Source organism: Hyperoodon ampullatus (genome assembly GCF_949752795.1).
Source record: "Hyperoodon ampullatus genome assembly, chromosome: 3".
Taxonomy (NCBI): Eukaryota; Metazoa; Chordata; class Mammalia; order Artiodactyla; family Ziphiidae; genus Hyperoodon; species Hyperoodon ampullatus.
Window position 1 is genome coordinate 20846037 of NC_136916.1, and position 24082 is coordinate 20870118.

The following is a 24082-nucleotide window of genomic DNA, read 5'->3' on the forward strand; positions in this document are numbered from 1 at the left end:
GTGAGTCTAAGACTTGAGTTCAACTCAGCTGCCCTTGGAGCGAACTTCGACCACAACAGGGCTCTGGTTGTCTTACACCAGGCTCCCCTATGGCAGAGGGCCTGTCCCAGGGAGGCAAAATCAAGTGTTTTGGAAACAGATCCTGGTTCCTGGCAGTGCATTTGACTTAATAGAGTTCATCAAGCTTATGTTTCAATGAAGAAAGCCTTCCAAACCCATTTCCTTGAAGATTTCTTTGTACGTGAATTTCTTTTGCATTTTATTACAGAACAACGGCATCTTGCCTCATGTTCAACAGTAAGGTACTGGGTAACTTGTTGGTTTCTATTTAGCCCTACTTATTTAAAGGCAAGTGAAGTCTATAAAATAGATAAACAACAAAGATTTACTGTATAGCACAGGGAACTATATTCAGTATTTTGCAATAAATTATAATGGAAAAGAATAAAAAAGGAATATAAATACATACATATATATGTATAACCAAATCACTTTGCTATACACCTGAAACTAACGTAATATTGTAAATCAACTACACTTCAATTAAACAAACAAAAAGCAAAGGAAATCTAATGACAGGGGGGAATTGCAAGAGCTCCCTCCCTCCCTCTGGGGCAGGTACTGGAGTCAAGCAGCTTCCGGAGAAATCGGTGGTTTACTTCCGCTTCCATCTGTGTATTCAGTTTCAATCACATGCTTAGGGCACTGTGACTACAGCCCACTGAGCTGCCGTTTCTCGGGGGTCTGGTTAGGGTCTCACCATATGCAGGCCACTCCTCTCTGGCTTGGGCTGGTTTTCATCCCACACCTCCTCTCTCGTGGGAAGCTGTGGGTGTCGGAGGGCACCAGCCTCCAGCACCAAGCCTCACCCTTTACCCTGCCTCCTAGTGATGAGTGAGTGGCCTCTGGCCCTCTTTCTGCTTCTCCGCCACATACACATGGGGTCCCAGAACTGAGTTCTCCCATTGCTGATAGGACCTGCTGCTTCTCACTCCTGAACGCGTTTACCTTGGATGCGTGACCCGGGGGCCCAGCTGTGGCTCAGGGAAATGAAGGTGAGGACACAGCTGTGGGGCAAAGGCATCCCCCAAAGCCTGTGGGGGTGACAGCACGTGAAGGGAGCTGCAGAGGCCCCATTACGAGTCCCATCACATCCCAGCGACAGAGACGCTGCTGGGCCACAAGCACCAGCATCCACGAATCAGGTTCTCTGGAGGCGCACAGTCTACCAAGTCAGCGAGATTTCTCCAGATCTCTCTGCCTTAATCCTGTGATGGCTACGGGGGAGATTCTGAGTTGAAATAGCCAGTGTTAAGCCAGGTGGAGGCCAGAAGATAGAAGACCTGGGTGAAGGTGAGTTGGCCGGTTTCTCACACACAGGAGAACGCATGTTGAAACTTGTTTAACTCCAGCCATCACCGATGGATGAGTTAACCACCTTTAACATGAGACTCAATAAAACATGCCATTTTTAACCCGAAATGGGTTTTACGGCATCACTGTTACGCATATCCTTATTAAAACCATCCTGACACCTAGAAAGAGCAGCCGTGATGGCACATGAGTGGCACAATATATTCAAAGTGATGAGAGGAAAAACAAAAACAAAAGAACTTCCAAGACTACTCAACCCAGCAAAGTTATCATTCAGAATTGAAACAGAGATGAAGAATTTTCCAGACAAGCAGAAACCAACTGAATTCAACAATACATTAAAAAGGTCATACACCATGATCAAATGGGATTTATTCCGGGGATGCAAGGATGGTTCAACATCTGCAAATCAGTCAATGTGATACACCGTATTAACAAAATGAAGGGTAAAAATCATATGATCACCTCAGTAGATGCAGAAAAAGTATTTGACAAAATTCAACATCCACTTATGATAAAAAAAAACTCTCAATAAAGTGGGTACAGAGGGAATGCATCTCAATATAATAAAGGCCATACATGACAAGCCCACAGGTAATATCATACTAAACAGTGAAAAACGGAAAGCCTTTCCTCTAAGGTCAGGAACAAGACAAGGATGCTCACTCTTGCCCCTTCCATTCAACACAGTACTGGAAGTCCTGGCAAGAGAAATGAGGCAAGAAAAAGAAATAAATGACATCCAGATTGGAAAAGAGGAAGTAAAATATTTTAAAATAGCCTCAGAACAAAAAAGATTGTCTAGATTTTCTCTATGAAAAAGGAAGGAAAGAAAACTTACAAGCCTGCCACGATTCAAAGAAAAAACAGCCTTACCGCTGTATTAGGAAAGTATAGCTCCAATCTATGTGCCATTTGACCACAAGGGAACTAACTATATGCGCTAATCCAGACAGATTAAATGCTAGTTCTTCTACAATCCCTTCAGGCCATTTAAAATAGACGTGCAAAATGGAATTAGACTCTGAGGTTTGTTTCATGGGCCAAGTTATCCAAAATGTTCTATATCTATGTTGATGAGAAACAAACTGATAACAAGCAAAATTAGCTGTCAGTTATTCTACGAGAGGAGAATAAGAGTTTTGAATCACTGACATTAACTGATCCTACATTTTGTGGTTTCTTCACAAACTGTTAGTGCAAAAAAGTACACTGGAATCTATAAAATGAATCAAAGTGTAGACCACTTATTGGATAAGTCAGCATTTACAACAAAAGGCATCGGTATTTGGCTTTATGCTAACTGACTGGATTGTACAATGCCTGTTTATTTGAATACTGCTTTGGAAATTCTGGATGACACTGAGTAGACAGTCGCCTTCTGAAGATGCAGATTCCTTGAGGGAAGCAGTGTATGGGATTCATCTGTGCCTTGAGTCACAGTACTATTCCAAATTGCTCCTTTGTGCGTCTCTATTAACTAAGTTAACAGAGTACGTGCACAGAAAACTTTCAACCAATATTTGCTGATGTATATTTTTATAAAAGTGACCAAAGCAAAGAATAAAAGGGCATTTGAATATGACAATAACAAAGAAACGTAAGTGATCCTTTATCTTCCCATGGCAAATCACAACCAGGGGGAAAAAGCCTAGAGTGGAAATAAATGACTATTTCTTCCTAATAGCCATTGATACACGTGACATGCTTAAGCACTGCCTGCATAATGTGTGCCCAGTAAAGTTATCATTATCATTGTCATTATTATTTTACAAAGCAAAAGGATTTCCCTGAGGGAAAAAGGAAAAGGTCCCATTCAAAAGCTGAGAGAACATACTAGAGGGAACAGCTTTTCTTGGTCACATGGGAAGTATATAGATAATACTGCTCCCGGCTTTTTCCATATATACTAACAACCCAGTGAGGGAAAACAACCTACAGAACCCAGAATTATAGGTCTGCTTTTGGCTTCTCAGGCTCCAAAAGCAGCCTTTTTTTTTTTTTTTTTTTTTTTTTGCTGTAATGACACTAGCTATTTACATTTCTGTTACAATCGTGTGGTACACTAGAGGGGAGAAGTCAAGCAGTGAAACCATTTAGTCCTGGCAAAAAAATAAAATAAATAAAATAAAATATTGCAGGAAAATTAGATTACTCTGGGTGGAATTCTATGAGGGGAGTTGGAGTCTGTTTTGGTGATTAAGTCATCATTTCTGACAGATTACTCTAATCGGCTGTCAAACAGCATTCCCCAACCCCATCTGTAACTTGGCGTCCTCGCTACTCAGCCTATGTTACCTTCTGTATATAAAACACATACAAACAAGAGGAGGTACGGCCCGGCATTTACTATACTCATTAGCTATAATTAGGTTCTGTGTTTTCATACTAAATAATAACACGAGCTTCCATTTTGCTTTATTTATTCTTAAAATGAGAAGAAAAATGAATAGGCTCAAAATAGGAGGCATGGAACGTGAATGAAAAACAGTTGTCATAACAAAAAGCAAGCGTAAGGCTTTTCGAAGCATTGCTATTTAAGAAGAATGTTAATCCTTTATTACTTTAATTTTTCTGGGAACTATTATATTACTTAGAGAGGTAAATCTATGACACTTTTTAAACCTCTAGTTAGATTTGGTGCCTAATTACCTGTGATTTCACTAGAAGGTATTATTACTGTGTTTAGCAGTATTATTGTAAACAGAAAGCAATTTCTTGGATAAGATTTTGGTTCTTCCCTCTGTCACTGCATCTTTGGGATAGAATAAACAAATGATCCAATTAGGTGAGCTCCCAAACAAATATGGTGAAAAGCAAAGCAAAACTAGTTAAAACTGAACGACAGCATTTAGCTTTTCTGGAATCTGGAATTTTTTAGATCTACCTGTTTTAATGACAGAAGACTGGAGGGTCTAGAACTATTTTGAAAATGGAGGGAAGTGGAAAGACTTAATGTAAGAAGAGGTGTGTAGGATTACAGTGCTGCTCAGGCAATACTATGACAATCACAAGCGCAGCAGAAGACCACACAAGGATTTTGGGTGATGCTTAGGGTATAACCACTCCTGATTAATAAGCCAAAATTTACAATATACAGATATCCTTTCTAACCATGATTTCATTCTGACTGTGGAACTGTCTTCCAAAATCAACGATGGATGCTCCAAGAGTTATTCTTCCAGATGCTACCCAGATGTTACATTAGACACACTCCCTAATTGAGTCAGGAAAATACACACTAAAATAACAGTGCCTGACCTGGCCACGGAGGAGTGATTTAATGATCTGGTATTTCCCTTACATTTCCCATATGATGGTTCTTCAGGCCACAGACTTAGTATAACCTCGTATTTTAAGACAAGTGAGTCTGGTTTAAACATAAACGGTCCTTTGGACATTAGCCTCGACCCATCATGACCACCTTCGGGCTGAGCTTGCACACGGCCTTGGCCTAAACCAGAGCCCAGCCCGCTGGGCTTGTGATGCCTCCCTCCCCAACCCTGGCTGTTTCCAGGTGGTCACCATTACCCAGTTCTCAACACCCTGTGAACTGGGGGAAAGCAAGGCCTGCAGACTGGAGAGCGGATGGCACCGCCCCTCCCTCGCTGACCTGCACTCTGGGTGCACATGCCCATTTTGTTTAACTGGCCCTTCTGCCTGGGCCCACTGGGCCTGCAGACTCTTGGTACCCAGTTCGGAATCTTAGCCAAACTGGGAGGCTGTTTCCTCCCCCGATCTCTCCACCCCCTTCCCAGGACTCAACTCAGTTCCTGACAATTCCTGGTACTCCTTCCTAGGATTATCTCTACTCAATTCCAGCCACACCCCTGCCTCGTCCCCATAGGAAATATCCTTTGGACAGTGAAAACTGCCCACATTGCACTTGGGTTTCGGTCATTCACTGGAAACATCGGTGCTGGGCTGAACTTGGTGCTAAAGAAGCATCATCTCAGGGATGGGAGCAGCCGCCGGGTCTGCATTTCCAGACCCCTCATGGAACCAATACCCTGGCTAAACTGGCTTACTTTTCTGCCTCTTGGAATTCTCACTTTAGATCTGTCTCCACCAAATTTCTTTTTCACTACGGCTCACTCAGATTCCTGCAGTGGTCTCCATGCACTCTGGTCCTTGTCTCCCAGACCATCATACACACCGCTGCCTTATTTAATCCGACGAAAAAGCAGGTGTAATCATGTCTCTGTCCTGTTCAAAAACTTTCAATTATCTGCCAAATTAAATTCCAGCTCCTTGGCCTGTCTTTCAAGGAACTCCATGCTTTGCCTCCAAATTACCTTTTCAGGCTTACTTCTCATCATTGCTCTACATTTCCCTTTTCTTCCAGTCAAATTGGAGAACTCCCTCTTCCTGGTACTTCTGCCATAGGCTCACCCACAAAAAGGCATCACGACCCTTCCCGTGCATCTACATAACCGCTTTATATCTGTTACACAGAAACACCGATATGTCAAGTTATTAGGTTGATCATGTGAAACTGCCATTTTTGTAGATTGACAATGGTTGAATGGTGACAGTTTCATACAGTGCAACCTCCTATACTGCATAGCAAGGAACTGTATTATCTTCATTTCAGATGACTCATAAGAAGCCCTAAACATTCAGTTTATGTGGGCTACCTCCTTTGTCAGGCTTGGAGAGCTTTCCAGTAATTCATCTGCAATATTTACAAGCTGTATGAGTTCAATTAAACATCAACTTGATGATGTAAAATAACACTACCCTCTAAACCAACCGTGGAGTTGATGGGCAGTTCGTGTGCAACCCAAGACACTTTTTATCTACTCTTAGTAGCTTGTTAAGATCAGTGATGCTTTATCCAGTAATCTCCAGTTTCCTTTCAACTCTAAGGCAAACCAAAGCCACCACCACAACGCCCCTCTAAACAAGCAAATCTTTAAAACCTCTGGTTCAAAATTAACTCGGAATATTTAAGCCAACTGTATCTTATCTTGAACCTTCTGACAGGGTAGAGGCGTTTCATCCAATCAAAAGAAAAGCACCACTGAACTCTGTATTCTAATGCTGCTGCTGCAGCTTAGTTTCCGAGTCCTGAGTTGTCTGAGTTGCTTTACCAGCCACGTTTATTAATTAGTGTCTAACGTTTCCATCTCCTGCAAGTTGCAACCTCTCATAAAAAATGCATGATTTGGTTGGCTTAGGAATGACAACTTCATTTACAACAGACAAATAAATACCATACCTCACTCAGCAGCCTCTTCCCATTTATTTATTGAACTACCTCCATGGCCTTTGGGATTTGCACTGACTAAGTGAAGGAAAGGAGATAACTAGTGTAATTTTCCTTTCTTAATGATGTTTAAGCAAAAATGATTAAATCTCTCTCTTTTTTTAAACAAACGAGACCTGGCTAAAAAAAAATTTCCTACTAAAAATAGACGGCAAGTTTGAAAAACATGCCTTAAGGGCTATTTCATATTACCCATGTTTAAAATGCAAATCCATTAAACATCTGAGCAAGACATTTGATATTGTTTTTAGCAGCTATATTTATTCATCTCATCTTCTGCCGTGGTACTAAACTTTGGTTGATATTTTGCCAAATGAAGATCTATCCTCCAGCGCTGCTAATTCTTTATGAGTTTGAGCTTAATATCACTGTCTCGTTTTGATTTCCACCTTCTATTCTAATGTGCGAGGTCATTTACCAACTTTGGAAATTACTTGTTGGCAGAGCTTAGGGAAATTATGACAGTTTGATTGTTCTATAAATACCTTACACTGAAGCTCAGTCTTCTAGAGATCATATTCAAGGCTTGGGCCTTTCAATATACAGCATGTGACCAAAGTTTAAATGGCAAAGGTAAACTCAGAAAGGGGATCCATGAGACAAGAATATGGGAGAAATTTATCCTAAGGAAATAAAGTAAGAACCCTTCACTGACACTCGATCTGTGAAATGGCAAATCTACTTTGATGGTTTCTTACTTCTCCGGACATGCTGTACTGAATGAGGTTCTGGGAAACCCAGGCTGCTTTATGCTTGTTTTGTAGTGGAAAGAACACCTCAGAATCATAAGGTCTGGGTTTGAACCTTGGCTTTGCCAATGCTAAGTACCTACAGTCAAACCACTTGGTCTCTTTAAGCCCCAGGAAACTCATATTCGAAGCAAGGATCATATCAGAAAACTCATTGCGTTGTTGAGTCCATGTCTCACCCTGTGCTTCTAGTTTGTAGGGCAGGGGTCTACGTGACCCAAAGGATTGCGACAGACAACCAAAGAGGTGAAACTACATACCCCCCTCCTACTTGCACCCCACTAGTCTGTAAAGAACTCTTGAGGTTGTTTGATATTGTGAGTGTCTATGAATAAAAGCTACCTCCTTGGGAATTCATTTATCCAACAAACATTTGTGGAGCTGGCGCCCATGGCAGCATCACAGAGGCCTCTGAGAACATTCTTTCTCCAGGAATCTGGAGCTGTGTGTAGGAGAGACTGATACACAAGCCGTCAGGGGAACAGAATACAGCAGGTGGGAGGGTGAATTTCAGCACAGACCACAGTGGATCACAAGGCAGGAGTATTTACTTCTACCTTCCGGGAAGCCTGAGACTGTGTTCTTACAGTGGGAACACAGTGTGTAAACAGAAGCCAAAGACAGAGGAAGGGACACGGTTCGGAGTTCCCATCTCACCCTCAAGACTCAGCAGTTATGTGTGTCCATTTTTTTTCTGCCAGAAGACACAACACAACGATGTTCACATACTCCCAGAGCGGCTGAGGGAAACCTGTAGCCCCCAGCGTCCTGAAGGTAATTCCACCCATCCGCTCACCTTCAGGAAAGCACTTGGAGGACTAATGAGTGTAGTTCTTAGAGGGATAACTTCAAAAATTCCCCTAAGCTCTTCTGTGCTTTTATTAGCTGTGATGACAATGGATAAGGCCCAGTTGATGAAGAGGGCAAAATTCCAGAGCTGCTTCTCAGGTAGAACACAGATTTCCTCACTAATTAGAAATGGGGTCCAGGAAAGGGGAGGGACAGGAAGGAGAGAACTTGAGAATGATTTCAGCTACTTGTCTTGGTTGGACCGCCCATCCACGTAGGTGACATACGGAGAGGGCTTGGCTTGTGGAGGGGAGAGGATTTCAGTTTTGGAATTTCCTGTGGGTCATTTGGATGGAACTTTCCAATTACAGACATTGAATGTCCAGGTTTGGGGCTAGGCAGAAAAGTCTTATGTCAAGGTCAAGATTTGGGATCCAGTAGCCTACAGGAGGTAGAGGAAAGCCATGAGAACGTGTGACAGTGGGAGAAAACGACCCTAGGGTGTGGCGATGTCTAAGGCGTAGTCCTTTGCTTACCATCGTTAGGAAGAACGTATGTCTTCATAAGTGTGTTGTTAAAAAGTTCTCTTCATTGTGTGATGAGGAACTGGGAAGGCACGTGGCTTGAGATGCCTTTCCATTCTCGTTTACACTCAGCTCTGCTCTGATCCAGCTTCTTCAATGTTCCAAGCTTTAGGCCAGATGCAGCCTCTCCTTTCGTTTTTTTTCCCCCCAATTTTTTTTATTGTGGTAAAATACAAAGACCATAAATTTTCCATATGGACTATTTTTAAGTCTACAGTTAAGAAATATTAAATACAGTCATAATGCTGTGCCATCATCCGTCTCCAGAACTCTTTCATCTTGTAAAATAGCCTCTCCTTTCATAAATCAGTATTGGGCCTAGCCAGCTGGTGTATTTTTTATCTTTCATTATTTAGAATTTTGTTAAAGTCGCAGCTAAATTTCCTCGTTCCCAGTAAAGCTTTTAAAAGTTACCTAACTGGAAATACTGAATATCTGCATTTCCATAAAACTCAAAGAGCCTATCATGTTTAGAGGAGAGAGTCAAGATAAAATGCTGACGAATACGCCCCAAGAATCCAAACTATAACATCTGTCCCACCAAATGCTGCCAAAGAGACTGAAGGTCACCGTTCATACGAGACCTTGGGATGCTATTCTGGGAGCTGGGCACCTGGCACAGTCTCCTTTGAAAGACCTGCGTCCTACTGGAGCCCTGACTTGTATGCAGAGTGTTCTTTGTTTTCCTTTTCCCTTCCGTGACTGTGAGTGGCTTTCACCTGTGATGCAAATGATGAAGAATACAAGGGTGTGTCCTTAGAATCAATACAGAGAACTTCTCCTTGACCTACTTCATCGGGGCACCTCTCAGGAGGTGCGACCAGACTGTCTCAAGGATTGAAACCTCCTTAGCATTGTTCTCCTCTCCTTCCCAAAGGGTAAGAGAAGTTCACGGTTAGTCAACTGGGTTACTGGCTTCTTCCCAAGACCACGGGCAAGGCGGCTCAACTCATGGGACTCAGGGAGCAGTGAGCACCGGTGAGAAAGCAGTGTGGGTTATGAACCTCCAAACTGCCTAATGAAGAAGCAGAAGCTGGGTTTTTCTGATTTTTCTTTTCTTTTTTTTTTTTTAGCTCAAATCTATTAATCCAGCTCTAATCAGACTCAAGTATAAAGACGGGTAGAGGAAGGTGAGCATGAAAGTGCATGTATCAACTGTATACAGACCCAGCTGATGGGAGCTCTTCTTCGAGAGCTAGTCAGGTGCCTGTGCTAAACACAGACAGCACAAGGTGTGTATGGCAGGTCCAGAGGAAGCCTGGTGGTTTTCCTCTTGCATCGCATGTTCTCCTTCTGGGTCGCCTTTTCTGTTCGGGTCTAATCCACCGTCAGCAGGTGGTGCACCAAACTCTTCTTCCTCTGGGCACCTCCCGTCCTGTCCCACCTGCTTCCCTTCCGGCCTGGCTCCTCCCTCCACTCTCGACTGCTTCTTTGGCCAACCAGCCACAGTTCATGCTTTGATGCTGGTCTGACAAGAGACAGCTGCAACTTTGGGAAAGGCTGGTCGTGGTTTTCATTTTATGTAGCAACAAGTGACCCTGTGCGTAGAGACTGCTACCTAGGATGTTTGAGGATTAGGAATAAGCCCAAATGTGAAAGACGTCTCCAGATTTGTAAGTATGGATGGAAAACGAGAACTCACTCAAGAGGAAATCTCACAATGACTCTGTAGGGCAGATGACCTTCCTTTTAAGCCTCCCAAACTGTGGAAACGTACAGGTACACCAAAGTACATAAAGCACCTCTTATTAGGAGACAGTCTACTCTACCCCTGGCGTGCGGGTGGTGGTTACACTTTCTTCGCCTCTCAGGCTTATCAAGAGAAACAGCAGAGCAAGCACTCTGCTTTCCTGGGAAGGCATTTCAAGTCCACGAATGATGAAGCAGCAGGGATTCTACGAGACTATGGTTCCTGCGAGGTGGGGCCGGGCTGCCGAGTATTACAGATTAACTCTTTGTGGCAGAAATTGCTCTTCTTGCTTCAGAATAGAACTAGGCTTAAGACAGCACCCACTCCACTCATCCCCTTCCAGTCTGGGATGCATGAATTCTGTGTAAGTCCCATTCATGGGAGATTTTCCGGCAGGTCTTCGAGTGTTGATGGGATAGAAAAATACAGGTGCCCGGAAACATGGATGCTGGAGGACAAAGGATCCCCTCCTCTGGCCAGTGACCTCTCTATCTCCTTCTTCACCTGTCCTGGACAGTCAGGTCATCCTGGTGCACCCGGGACTCAGATGAGCCAACAGATCAATTCAGCACAGACAAAAGGTGTGTATGCACACACATCCAGAGCATCTTAAAGGGAACTGCGATAGATTCCCAGAGCAGCACGGGTGAGGCTTGTTCTTACCAGTGAGTAAGCATCAAACTTTACATACTATGCATATGCATCATCCGGGGGTCTAGTTTAGATGCAGTTCTGGGGCGGGGCTGGAGAGCATTTCTGACACGTCCCCAGATGATGGCCATGCCACTGGCTGATGGACCACACTTTGAGTAGCAAGGCTATGCTGTACTTGTGGGAGGATAACCAGCCCGTAAGGGCGCTCCCAGCATCCGGACGGACAGTGGAAGGACAGTGGAAGGAGGAAACAGTTAATCGCCACCACCCGTCCCTGGGGGCTGAAGATGATTCATTCTCCCAGCTTCGGTTCTCAAATCTGCCCATCGCTGGGAGAACTTTAAAAATACTGATGCTGGGCTCCCAGCTTCGAGAGATTCTTACTTAATTTGCCTGAGGTGTGGCCTGCATGTGTAGTTTCAAAAGCTCCCCGGGTGGATCTGCTGTGCAGCCAGGGTTACAAATCACTGCGCCAGCTGTAGATGCAAATGGACTTAAAGGTTAAGGACTTTCCTTTTTCTTCTTCCATTCTTTATAAATTCATCTCATTCATCTATCATTTTAGGTAAATGGCCAGGAAGAATATTATCATTATCTCTCTGGGTCTTTCTCAGAGAATGGAAAGGAGAAAAGGAATTGCCATGTTCAGTCACCTCATATCACAGAGTGTCATCCACGGACAGACTGGTATTCTGGGCTCTGAATTTCTGACTCTTTAAAATGTTTTTGGCATCATCTTGGAGAGAAGTTCTGGGGACATGAGGTGCTGAAAAGAACAACAGGGGCAGAGCTGGGAGACATGAGTTGTCCCACGTCCTCCGCCAAGTGGCTGTGTGACCTTCCTAACCTCTCTGGGCTTCAGTTTCCTCGACCACAAAGTGACGGGGTTGGATGGTGTTGTTTCTAAAAACACTTATGATCAGATCTGGTCTATTTTCCTCCACATGCCCTGTGTTCCTCTAATGACCCAGAGAACAACATTCAAATAAACAGAAACCTACTGAAATTCGCCATGGATTTCCTAGGTTTGTGGCTCTTACTTTTATCTTCCTTACTAATGATAGTTTTTGTCAATGACCTCCAGGGGTTTTATGTGGCAACTCTGACTCAGGAGTGATTTAAGTAACTTGGTGATCGAGATTCTCTGATAAATGACTCAACAGTATCTGTGAGATTTTTTTAGGGGTTGTGATTATAGTTAATGCCTCCATGAGCAGAAGAAATGTAAGCTAGAACTCACGGAAATCTGGGCTAACACTCCTCTTCCTCTTTAAATGATAGCTTATAAATATTAGTAAATCATAAACCAGGTATTAGCAATGGATGAAGATGACAAGGAGAAGCTCACCTGAGATTAGCTGCCAGCTGTCTTTCCCATCTAACCTGCATCTAGCTCAGTTGGAGGAGGGAAATTATTAGCCATAAGAGATATTAACTGATTTGTCACAGAGATTTTCTCGAATAGCCATAGCTACTTAAACTTTCTTGGGTTGAGAGTGATGGACTTCGAGTTGAAAAGGCAACCAGAGTGAGAAAACAAATTATTACTCACTGTCTAATTATTTACCTAGTATTGTATCATTAACATGAGCTCAGCCATATATAAAAGCCCTTGGCACTGTGCCCAAGACAGATGGCGTGGTCAATAAAAGTTCACTATTACTATGATTTTTATTAATTGAACATTGATTATTTGGCTAAAATTATCTAAATTCTGAAAGCCAATGAAAAATATCAGGCACACAGACAAAAGGTTTACTCAACCAAAATTTGCTAGAAACCTACTCCTCCTGGGGTTCTAACAACTACTGGTCTGACTTTACACCTAAGATGTAGGATCTAGGCAAGGACACCAATGAATTTTCTCTTTCCTAATCCACACAGCTTGTTGACTGTTCATCAAATGTACCCTGGACCCCATACACTGCTTAATGCGAAACATCTGGCACAGTTTCCTGGCATGTATTTAAATATCAATATATGCTCTTCTGAAGAAATGACGATACAGTCTATGTATGGGCAAGTGCATAACACGTGGAATTGGACAGCCTGAAACATACCCCATGGACCTTCCAGGAATGGAGGTGAGTTTCCAGGGAACCTGTTCTTTGCTCTTACATGGTCCTTCCTGTCCCTGATGGAGGACAGTAACATAGAAATATCGGTGGCCTAGATAGCACAGAACTCCTGGTCTCAGAACACCACACGTCCAGGGTCACACGCTCCCACAACCAAGACAGCGGCAGAGGTGACAAAAGTCTAAGCCTGTACAGTCATCCACTTAGCCACATTCTTACCAACACAGAAATCACAGCGTGATGACTGGACAGAATTAACCACATAAACTGCCCTAATATCTTCAAAGATGCTTCAGCCTTTGATCCTAACTTGCCTCTTGACAAAGGGGGAGCACAGAGCAGATGACTGGATGGGGACAGAGGGAGAAGGACATCTGAGCCCCCCCGGACCCATGGCAAAGCATCCGCTGACCTAGTCTCCCTGCCCTCAACCTGCCGTGGCCAAGAGGACAGCAGTGACCGTTCGGTGAGGCTGCTCAGGGAGGATGTACAACCCCGTCCGTGGCGTTTGCTGCATATTTAAGTGCCCTTGGTGGGGGGCGGGGAGTCTGGTCCCTCGTTTTCAGAAGCAGAGGATTCAGACGCCTGGATGGTTTTGCAGACTTCACCCCCCGCCCCCCAGACCCTGGCTCCTCATGCATAAAGTAAGAGGGTAAGTCTGATTGTTCCATAAAGGCCCCCAGGTCTCCTCGGGGCTGCAGGGTCGGGGGAGGGAGGCTGGGCTGGAACCCCTCCGAGTTGCTTCCCACGGCCACAGCCTGCTGCCTCATGCTTTGGGCGGCACGTAATAGGGTTTCTGCTTAATCTTCGGAGATGAGCCCAGGCCCCCACCTTCCCTCCCCCCTTGGACGTGGAGCCCGGAGATGGGGGAGGGCGGGGAGGCCAGCTGGATGGAGACAGGACATTAGAATGCAGATTACGGATTGGGACCAAGAGCCTGGGGATGCAGATAAAGAAGAGAACCCTAATAACCTGAATGTTAATGAGCTGATGTTGGTAAAGCTACACTCCTCTGGAGAAAAGTGCTGCATTTATAATCATTTTGCAAAGTGGTTCCTCTTGACATAACGACTGCCTCTGATCTGCGGCTCCCTCTTAGAGGGCCTGGTGCCAGTCACCTGGTACCTGGGTTACCAACAAACCCTGCCTCGCCTGCCCACTGTTACAGGGGACCTTGGAGCCCCAACTCGTGGCAACAGGACCGACTTGCAGATGGGGCGCCCGGCCGGCTGCTGGGGAGGGAAAGCCCGGGCCCAGGCACTCTGGCCCTTAGGTGAGATCGCCGTGCGGCACGGCTAGCAGGAGAGCTGAGGCTTCAGATCTGTTTCCAGGACGGTTGCACGGGGAGCCACGGTGGTCATCTGGAGCTTATCAGTGAAGCCATGGACGGGAACACACTTTCTGCTGGAGGTCCCCTGAAACAGGGGGGCCCAATGGGGCTTAGGACCTGTAAGCCTCTGCCCCGACCCATGGGGTGCAAAGTCTACAGGTGCCAGAGATGTTGGTCTGAATCTGTCAACTCCCGGTTACCAGCTGTACAACCCTGGACAAGTCACTCCCTTTCTCTGAGTTTCAGCTTCCTCACCAGCAAAGGGGCTGGATGACACATGCCTCGTGGAGCGGCGGTGACAACGCAAAGTATGCATCCCGAGAGCCTCCATCGGGGGCCTGATACCTGGGCCGCCGACAAAGAGTCGTCACCTTGTACTGATTTTCACTGTTATGCTGTGTTGGCCCCTTGAGTCATGCACCCTGCTCCCTCCGAGGCGGGGAGCATCAGGCCAAAATCCCCTGTCAGGAGGCCAAGCTTTTGGGGAGACTGACCGACTGTGACCTCTAATTCTAGTTCTGTCACTGCTGTGCCAGGGGAGGGCAGAGAAGTTAATTTAATCTTCTGGAGCCTCCGTGTCCTCCGTATAACAAGGTGAATGTTATCGATACATCACCCAAAATGCTTTTAGGAGGGAAAACAAATAAACACCAGAAAGCCATCTACAAACACAGGCTCACTTATCCATGTGGACTGGCGACAGTGACCAGACAGATAAAGGAAATCCACCAGTAATCCTGGAGCCTCGTCAGGCTGAACACCCTTGTGAAACCAAGGCCGGAAGCAAGGAGTCAGACCGACCTGATGGCATTCACTGCCTTCCCTTTCCTTTCTCTGTCCCCTGGCGGAAGAATCATGATTGCTGAGCCCCCTGATGGTTCTCAACCAGAGGGCAGAGGGAAGCAGATGTGCTGAGAATCTCAAAGTGGAGCGCCACACCTTGGATGGTCCAGATGTGTCTGTACCAAGTCCTCTACAGTCACTAAGCCACACCTGAAGTGAGTCAAGTCAGAGACATCTATCTACCTTCTGCCTACCTATTTACTTACCTATCTATCTAGACAGGTTTTCTTCAATTCAATAGGCCACCAATGTAGCCAATGCATAGAAGGCCAAGAACACTTTCTCAAAACTGGAATGGACTCTAATAAGAATCATTCCAGTCCAACCACTTCCTTTCTTTGAATGAAGAAAGGACGGACTCCTGAGTGTTCTGAAGTGCTGGCGGAGGAAGGGGTGGCAGCGTGAATATGCGTTCTGAGCACTGATGGGAGGTATCGAGGGCCAGGAACAATAAAGAGGACAAAAGAGAACAGCGGTCACGGTGCCCCTTTCTGCAGCCTCCCGCAGGGGCTGCCTGTTCATCCTTTCATCTCGGTGACTTGTGGGTAGTGAGAGCAGGAATGATATGGTCCTGAAATGCTGCTTTATTATCAGAACAACTTTAATAGCTTATGTCAGAATCCTAAGGACGCTTCCTGAGCACCTGTGTACCGTGACGGTCCATGGCTACAACAAGGAGAGGACACGTGAAGCTTCTATCCCTGCCCCCCTCCCACCCAGTGGCCGGTCTGCCTCCCTTGCGCCCAACCAGACCGGATCCGGCCCAGCAGTGGAGCTCCAAGGATCCCTCTTATGCCGGCCTCCCTGGCTCCAGCTCAGCCACTCTCTGTTTCTTGGTGGCTGGGGAAGGACCCTGGGGCTCCTGGCCGAACTCTCTCCACACCTTCCCACGTCATACACTTTTTGGTGGCCCAGAGTTGGAGGCTCTGAACTGGCCAGCCCACTTCCACTGGATGGTCTCCTGAGCTGGGCTCAGCTCACACGTGAAAGAGTCAAGCTCTGTCATATTTTGGGTGATGCATTCTCACGGAGACTGCATACTCTAAAGACAGAATTTGGACTCTTTTCCAACTTTATTTTTTAAAAATTCCCTCTTTCATCTGACTGTCATAATCCTTTCCTCTGCAATTCCATCCAGACCTTTCATCAAATTCATGGCTTTTCCCCGCATTCTTGTCTTGAATGAAATCTTATCAACCTGGTGGGAAATGAGATCTGTGTAAGTGAACCAAATATTCCCAACTGAATCTTGACATATCACAGAGGGATGGTAAACTCTAAACTCTAACTATGACTTAATTTTGCCATTGTGCCATCCATCCCCTCATGCCTTTACTTGTTACTGTGAGAGACCAACATTCCTTAAGCCATGACACAGGTGACAACGCACATCTGGCCAGGCGCCCGTGCTAGGTCACACGCACGCTGGCTCTGATGCCCTCAGAACCGTCCTATTAATTAGGTTGGTATTTGAGACTATGTTGCTTGCAAAACAAAACTGGAAGGCCTCCCACTGAGTTCTGTTACCAGAAAGGGGTGCAGCTGCTCCTAGTTTAACCCTGGGCTGCCCGCCTCAGCCATTTTCAACTCGCCACCACTAAGGACCCCTCATGAGTCTTCTCCCTTAGGCTTCCTTAAGGGAGAGGGCCCTATTTTAAAAGTAACTGGTTTTTCATTTTAGGTAATCAAAGCCATCCATCAGTAAGTGCCAATCAAAGTTACTGAACTGTCTGCCAGTCCAAAGCAGAGGTGCCCACTATTTGGGTGGCATTGTAAAACTTTACGGTGGGTGAAATGGACAGTTTCCAACTGCCTTTTTAAAAAAAATTTTTTATTGGAGTAAAGTTGATTTACAATGTTGTGTTAGTTTCTGCGGTAGAGCAAAGTGAATCAGTTATACATATACATATATCCACTCTTTGTAAAATTCTTTTCCCATACAGGTCATTACAGAGTACTGATTAGAGTTTCCTGTGCTCTACAGTAGGTCCTTATTAGTGATCTATTTTATATATACCAATGGCCTCTTATGAAGTACTAAAATATACTTTTCCAGATCCCCTGGGATTGGCCAGCAGACTGGGAAGCACCAGGCCATGGATTTCTTCCTCCCTCCAACTTTCTCGGGTCTAAACCAACGAGCTGACCAGCAACCCTGCCACACCTGGCTGAGACCCATTTGGGGCCGGTTCTACACCCTAAGCCCTTCTTCACACTGGCCTGGCTCCGGAGGTGGGTAGGGGCTTCTGCGCCCACCGCTCCCAGGAGCTCCTCCACGGCTGCTTGGTGGCGCTCTCCACCACAGGCCTTTAAAAAGTCATCTTAACAGCAAAGGTTTACGTTTGTTTAGCTTGTATTTCTGCAGGACTGAGTATTAGGGTAAAAGAACACAGGCACAGCAGGGAAATAGCTGCTTCGGGGCAGTCCTATAAGGCCAAATATTTCAGCCCTGGCCAAATTCTGCAAAAGTAAGTCTGAAGAATGTACACCCAAATCAAGGTGTCCTGATTTCTTCCCCAGCAAATACATTTTATCTGTTGGGCTGCTACCCAAGAAGACTTCATGCCTACAGAAACTGTCAAGTGGAAACGTCTTACAAGCCCATTTCTTCAGGGGCTCGGAAAGCTTTACATACATTATCTCATTCAGCACCTACTCGTCTCTTAAGAAGGTGGAAAGGCAGGGATTACCATCATTAAATGACAGTTGTCAAGTGCCCTCACACATGCGCTATGAATCAGCCATGATCCTGAATCGAAGCAAAAACCAACCAACCTACCAACGTGAAGAATTATACAGTTCATGAAGTCAAAGGTCAGAAAGGTGACTACATTGCAATGAAGAGTATGTGGGCAGGCCAAACACAAAATGAGGTTTTCTGCTATGTCTTCCTGTATTTATTTGACTGAATTGATATCCACATGTGGACGTGTGTGAATGTTTACCTATCCTGTAAGTATACAGAGATATACGTAAATATATAGATCTCTATACGTGAAACAAACTATCATTATATACACATGGAATCACAAATCTACATGCATCTTACATTTTGGAGCGTTTGGGCAAAATGATCATTTTTGGAATAAAACTTGACTCCTCTAGAGGTATTTTATTAAACTAACTCACTCAGGCATTAAATAACCAAGAGTTATTTATTAAACATCAAACATACACAAGCACACTGGCTGGCTTTGTTTTTTGAAGATTTAGTTATAAATATCACAGTAGCTCCTTTAGTCCCCAGTACGTAGGATGGTGCCTGGCAAACCATAAAAATGCAATAAATATCTGCCGAATGAAGGTATGAATATCTGTATGTCCTACACGGCACGTGAATTTGAGGACTCAAATCTGTTCAGAACGATGTTTTGACTTTTATTTTTCCTAACAATCTTTAAAAATTTTTTAATGATTAAAAAAAATTTTTTTTCATTTGATTAAAAAATTGAAGTATAGTTGATTTACAATGTTAAGGGAGGGAAGGACTGGGAGTTTGGGATTAGCAGAGGTAAACTATTATATACGGGATGGATAAACAACAAGGTCCTACTGTCTAGCACAGGGAATTATATTCAATATCCTATGATAAACCATAATGGAAAAGAATATAAAAAGAAGAATGTCGGGCTTCTCTGGTGGTGCAGTGGTTGAGAGTCCGCCTGCTGATGTAGGGGACACGGGTTCGTGCCCCAGTCCGGGAAGATCCCACATGCCGCGGAGCGGCTGGGCCCGTGAGCCATGGCCGCTGAGCCTGTGCGTACGGAGCCTGTGCTCTGCAACGGGAGAGGCCACAACAGTGAGAGGCCCGCGTACCGCAAAAAAAAAAAAGAAAAAAGAAAAAAGAAGAATGTCTATATGGGTATAACTGAGTCACTCTGTTGTACAGCAGAGATGGGCACAGCACTGTAAATCAACTAACAATTTTAAATAAAAGGTGCCTGAGGAAAAACACTTCTTTTTGATTCAAATGGGATGGTTCAGGGGAAATTTCCATGACATGAAGAGATGGGGTTTGAGAGATTTTTATGACAGAAATAATAATGATGATGATAATGATAAAATAATCATCATGGCTCTGAGAACAAAGGCATTAAATACATATTAATAATCAGAAGAGGTGGTTCAGAGTAAATGAGTACCTCAAAAAGCATTACAATGGGCAAACTGAATGTGGTCCCAGTGAGAGCCTTTGCTGTTCTGCTGAAAGAAATTAAGCCCTAGCATTCCTCTCTTAGAGGACACAGGGGAACTATCCCATGGAGAGCTGTGTTAAAGGCTGCCGGGGAGGACTGCCAACCCACACAGGGCCAGCCAGGAAGGGGGTCATTCACGTCATGTGGGTGAAAACACGTGGCCCAAGAGGCCATTTTATTTACAGCTTCTTCCTGCTGGATCAGGCCCATTTGTCTTTATCTCTCAAATCTATGTGTCGTTCCCATCTGCCACTGCTAACATGGAGTGCTCTAAACAAATGTGCTCTTAGGGCTGTAACTCCTTAATATAAACTGCATTTAATAAAACTGGTAGTGACTCTAAAAAGAAAGGAGGAAGGCAGACTTGGAGAAAATGGCTGGAAGAAATTTGCAGTTGATATTTTACAAGACATTTGGATTCTGATGCCTCCTTGCTGTTAAAATTTAAGAGCTTTTTCAAACCTGTATTCCTCTCTGTCACTACATCCTTAATTAAATTAATTTATATGGTGAATGCTCTAACGATACTGCTGGAGATTTTCAATCAAAAAGCCTTATTGCTAGAAACAGTGTGTGTGAAGACCTTGAAAAAAAGAATGGCATAAGGCCTAGTGCTGTCACTGGCACAGGGCTATTTGGCCCTGACATCTGATTACTGAAGAGATTGTGGTAGTTTTCCTGTGCCTCCGCTGAGGTCGTTATTTTATTTTTTAATTAAGCTAAATTAGGTCAGTGAAAACAAAACGAATCTTGCAAGTTGCCTTCACAAGGGTTTTCTCTCTCGGAAACACAATGTCAGACGATGATATTTCTACTGAATAATTCTACCAGTGAGGTTGTGCCTGCCTGAAACCCTAAACAAAGGAAGCTATCTCTTAGCCTGACTGGCTATGTCGTCAAAGGACGGGCAATCAAGATTTGTCCACGAACGCAAATGGCTCAGCTGTGGAGAAAGTCTAACAAGTTGGTACCAAGGCCAATGGTTCATCAAGCTCTGCTTTCTGTGCAGACGTGGTTACAGACTCACTAGGGATCTCAAGGGTGCGTGTGTGACTGTATAGCTTTGTTGCCTGGCACACAGCAGGCACCCGATTATCATGAGTGATTTGTTAACCTAATGAAATGTCAGCAATAAATTAGGCACCGTGCCTAAGATTTGATCTGTTGCATATGTGTCAAACCACTATTTGCAGAGCATGATCAAACCAGGGGAAGGACCTCCCCACCCTCCGAAGCTCATTTCTTGCTCCCTGTGTTGAGCTCCTGAATTTTCTCCCTTAATTTCTAATAGTGTATTTCTAGGATTTATGTTGAGCATTTCAGAGGATGTAAGACCCAGCGTCTTTCTCAGTCACATGGTAAGAGACAGGCTTGAGAAATGTGTCCTTAATGACTTTGCACTGCTAGGTAAGGCCCAGATGCTTTGCCCTATACCTCACCACAGAAAGGGTCTCTATAATCCATACATGACATGGGAGGAAGGGTGCCTTTATATAAAAATCTGAGAGCAGACACATCCAACTGCATAAATGAACATCCTATCACGTTTTCTTCCTCTCCCATACTAACCAAGTTCTTTGTTTCTCTCAAGAATGATAGTCTCTCAACATTCACCAAGTTTGGTTGCGTGATGAAAAGTTCCATTATGACAAAACACATCAACTGCAAAAGAAAATTAAATAGGGAAAAAACCTCCAACCAAACACCCAGCACTATTTGATCTTGTTTTAAACAGAAAGTTGTGGACACTTTAGAGAAAAAGGCAGCAAGTACATTTTTAATGGATTTTATCCACAAGAGAAATGATTACAACCAGAAAAGCTTTAAAGTATCAGCTGGTGATGCATTTTTCTTTATCCCTTTTATTTTTATTCAGAAAGAAAGTGAAGGCATATGGCAAAGTGCATCATTAATTTCTTATTAATTTCATAATATGAAGGCAACCAGTTAAAATAGTAGTGTTACAACTTTAAATTACCGAACTCACTTGGTATTTAATGAGAGATTTAGCACAGCAGGGATTCTGTTAAATTAAGTTGTTCCTTCACATCACAGTGGGAAAACAGGTGTATATTGGTTTAGAATTATGGAAATGTTGACTAATTCCAAGGCTTGTAATCAAACAGAAAGGCACCCTGTAATATTTTTTTCCCCAAGAATATGCATTAATCTTCTAGCTGGTCCCTTTTCTTCCTGCCCACCAAAGCTCCCAGCTGACGGGAAACCACTTTCATGTTCTTCCTGGAGCTGTTAAGGGTGATGCTGATCAGATAAAGCAATACATAAATGCAAGATGTGGAACTCTGTTCCCATGCACCTAATTTGAAATGGCAGATGTAGCAATACTGTGTGCACTGTGAAGGCTAGGAGCTTACAAATCAGACCTGACTTCTCAAAATTTTCATTTAACCCACCTCAAGTAATTGGGCATAGGAAATTGAACTGGATAAAAAGAAAGCCGAAAACAATCCACGAACCATCTTTTCCAACCCCAGATTTCTTGTCCTTAATAATGGGTTTCCAAAATCACCATCCCTGACTTCTGCATGCAGAATTTTTAAGGTGAAAAAGAGACATGGGCAACATTTTTTTTTAATACAGAAGATGCTATTTGTTTGCTGAGAAGAGGGTCAGAGTAAGAGGTCCCAAATGGGAGCAAACTCATCAGTCATTTGTAGGTTTTTCAACATGGCCCATTCATCAGATTACTTCCGGGTTTCTAGGGAGCATCTTCACGTATGAAAACTGCATGTTAAGAGCTGTGTCCCTCCTAGTGGAGGTGATGAACTCAAATTAACCAAGCTCTGCATTAATTTAAAATAGGATGTGATGTGGCCCCTATACACCCTAAATGCTAAATAACAATTTATCATCAAGTAATTTTTTAAAACATACCTAGAAGGGATTTTGTACACTAATTACTATAAAGTATTTCTTTCTAAAAGAAGGAATACCGAGTGGGTTTTGGGGTGGATTAGGAGCCTGGGAAATAAAAAAAAATTTTTTTTCTACTGTTGCCAGTAAATATTTAACGTGGTTGCTTCGTTCAATAATGTAACCTAACGCTGCAACCTCCTAGAATTTACGTTGGAAAAATTCCATTTATACAGAGAATGAAGCTGAAATGATAACTTAAAAAATCATTAGGCAAAGCACTTAGACACAGTAAAATCTCCATTACTAAAAACCACCTTAGAAGTTTCAGGGAGAAGTAGTTAAATTGAATTGGGAGGGAGAATTCTGGTATCACACTTGCTTTTCTGAACCACTGTCTCTCTGATTTGCTCACACAAAAAGGGGAAAACCGAAGTGGTGTGATTTGAGACCAAGGTTCATAACTTATTACTTTTTTGTTATTATGAAGCTAATGTTTTGAAAACCTTCCACTGACTGTCTTGTCACTAAAATATTATACAATTTTCAATTGCGCTAAGGTGAATTAAACAAATGCTATCTTTTCTGGGGGTGACAGGGTATCAAATGACTTGTATACACAGGTTAGCACGACAGATGAATGATAAAAAGTTAGAATTATACGCTGAAAACATTAGGGACATCATGTTATCTTTCTTTTACTATTATCAAACCAGGTTTCAATAAAATCATTACCATAGCACTGATTACCAGAGGTTCTTCACTATCACCTACACAAATCATTATGCTATTAAGTTAACTCATCCCTGATATTTGAGTCAACAGGGAAGATATCCCAACAGCACAGAGAAATTTATACCAGCATACACTAGATAAAACTGTCACAGCCCCCCAGAAATCATGTGTTCTGATGAAGTAGCTATAGCCCACATCAGTTCATTTCTAGTGAATGGTACCAAGCATCCAAAATTACTGGGAAGGAAATGGAAAAAAATTGTAAGCTTTGTATTTTCTGTTCTCTATCGACATGAAGCCGCAAATTGGGCATTAAAACATTGACTTTGTTAACCACCACTGACTGTTTAGAAACCATTAGGAGACTGAATATGATGGCTGTGCAGGGTACATTTTTGTCCTTTCAAAAGAAAAATCTAAGGACTAAATTTGAAAAGAGGCTCCTGGTGAGTAAAAGCTTTTCCTTTTCCATTTGCTCCTCTTGTGCGTGTGTGTGTGTGGAGTTTCCCCCCGTTTTGAAATTGCAGCCCACCCAGTCCTCTTTTCAGCCACTGCGAGCCAGTGGGGTCACTCTGATTTTCTAACCAGGGGACATACTCTCTGAGAGGTCTTTCTGTCAGCGGTAATGCCAGCGTTTCTTGAGGGGCTGGCCAGCTGCTCTGGCTGCTGCAGGGGGGGACAGGAGGTGGGGTCAGCACACCCTCCTCAAAAGCCCAAAGTCATTTTTGGCACTAACAGCCCATCACTAGAACCTTCAGTTGAAAGGACCATTTTCAAGCAATAAAGTGATTTTGGTACAAAAGTAAACCGACTCACCCCAGGTAAAGTTTTAATATTGTGCAGTGCATTCTGGGCCTCAAGTGCAGCTTTTCTTGTATAAAATGTTACGAAACAACAACCTACAGAGAGAAATGAAA

The 24082-nt window shown here is 43.8% G+C and overlaps 1 protein-coding gene across 16 annotated transcripts in view; it reads right to left on the reverse strand.

Annotated features, from left to right (window-relative positions):
- The window catches only part of CELF2 (CUGBP Elav-like family member 2), a gene marked incomplete at its 5' end in the record, with an annotated part of 523117 nt that overhangs the window by 90567 nt on the left and 408468 nt on the right, over window positions 1-24082 (reverse strand). For all 16 annotated transcript variants that reach the window (XM_079700765.1, XM_079700766.1, XM_079700760.1 and 13 more), the window contains one exon: window positions 23982-24064. In XM_079700765.1, the coding sequence (XP_079556891.1) occupies window positions 23982-24064 (83 nt within the window). The remainder of the gene's footprint in view (window positions 1-23981; window positions 24065-24082) is intronic.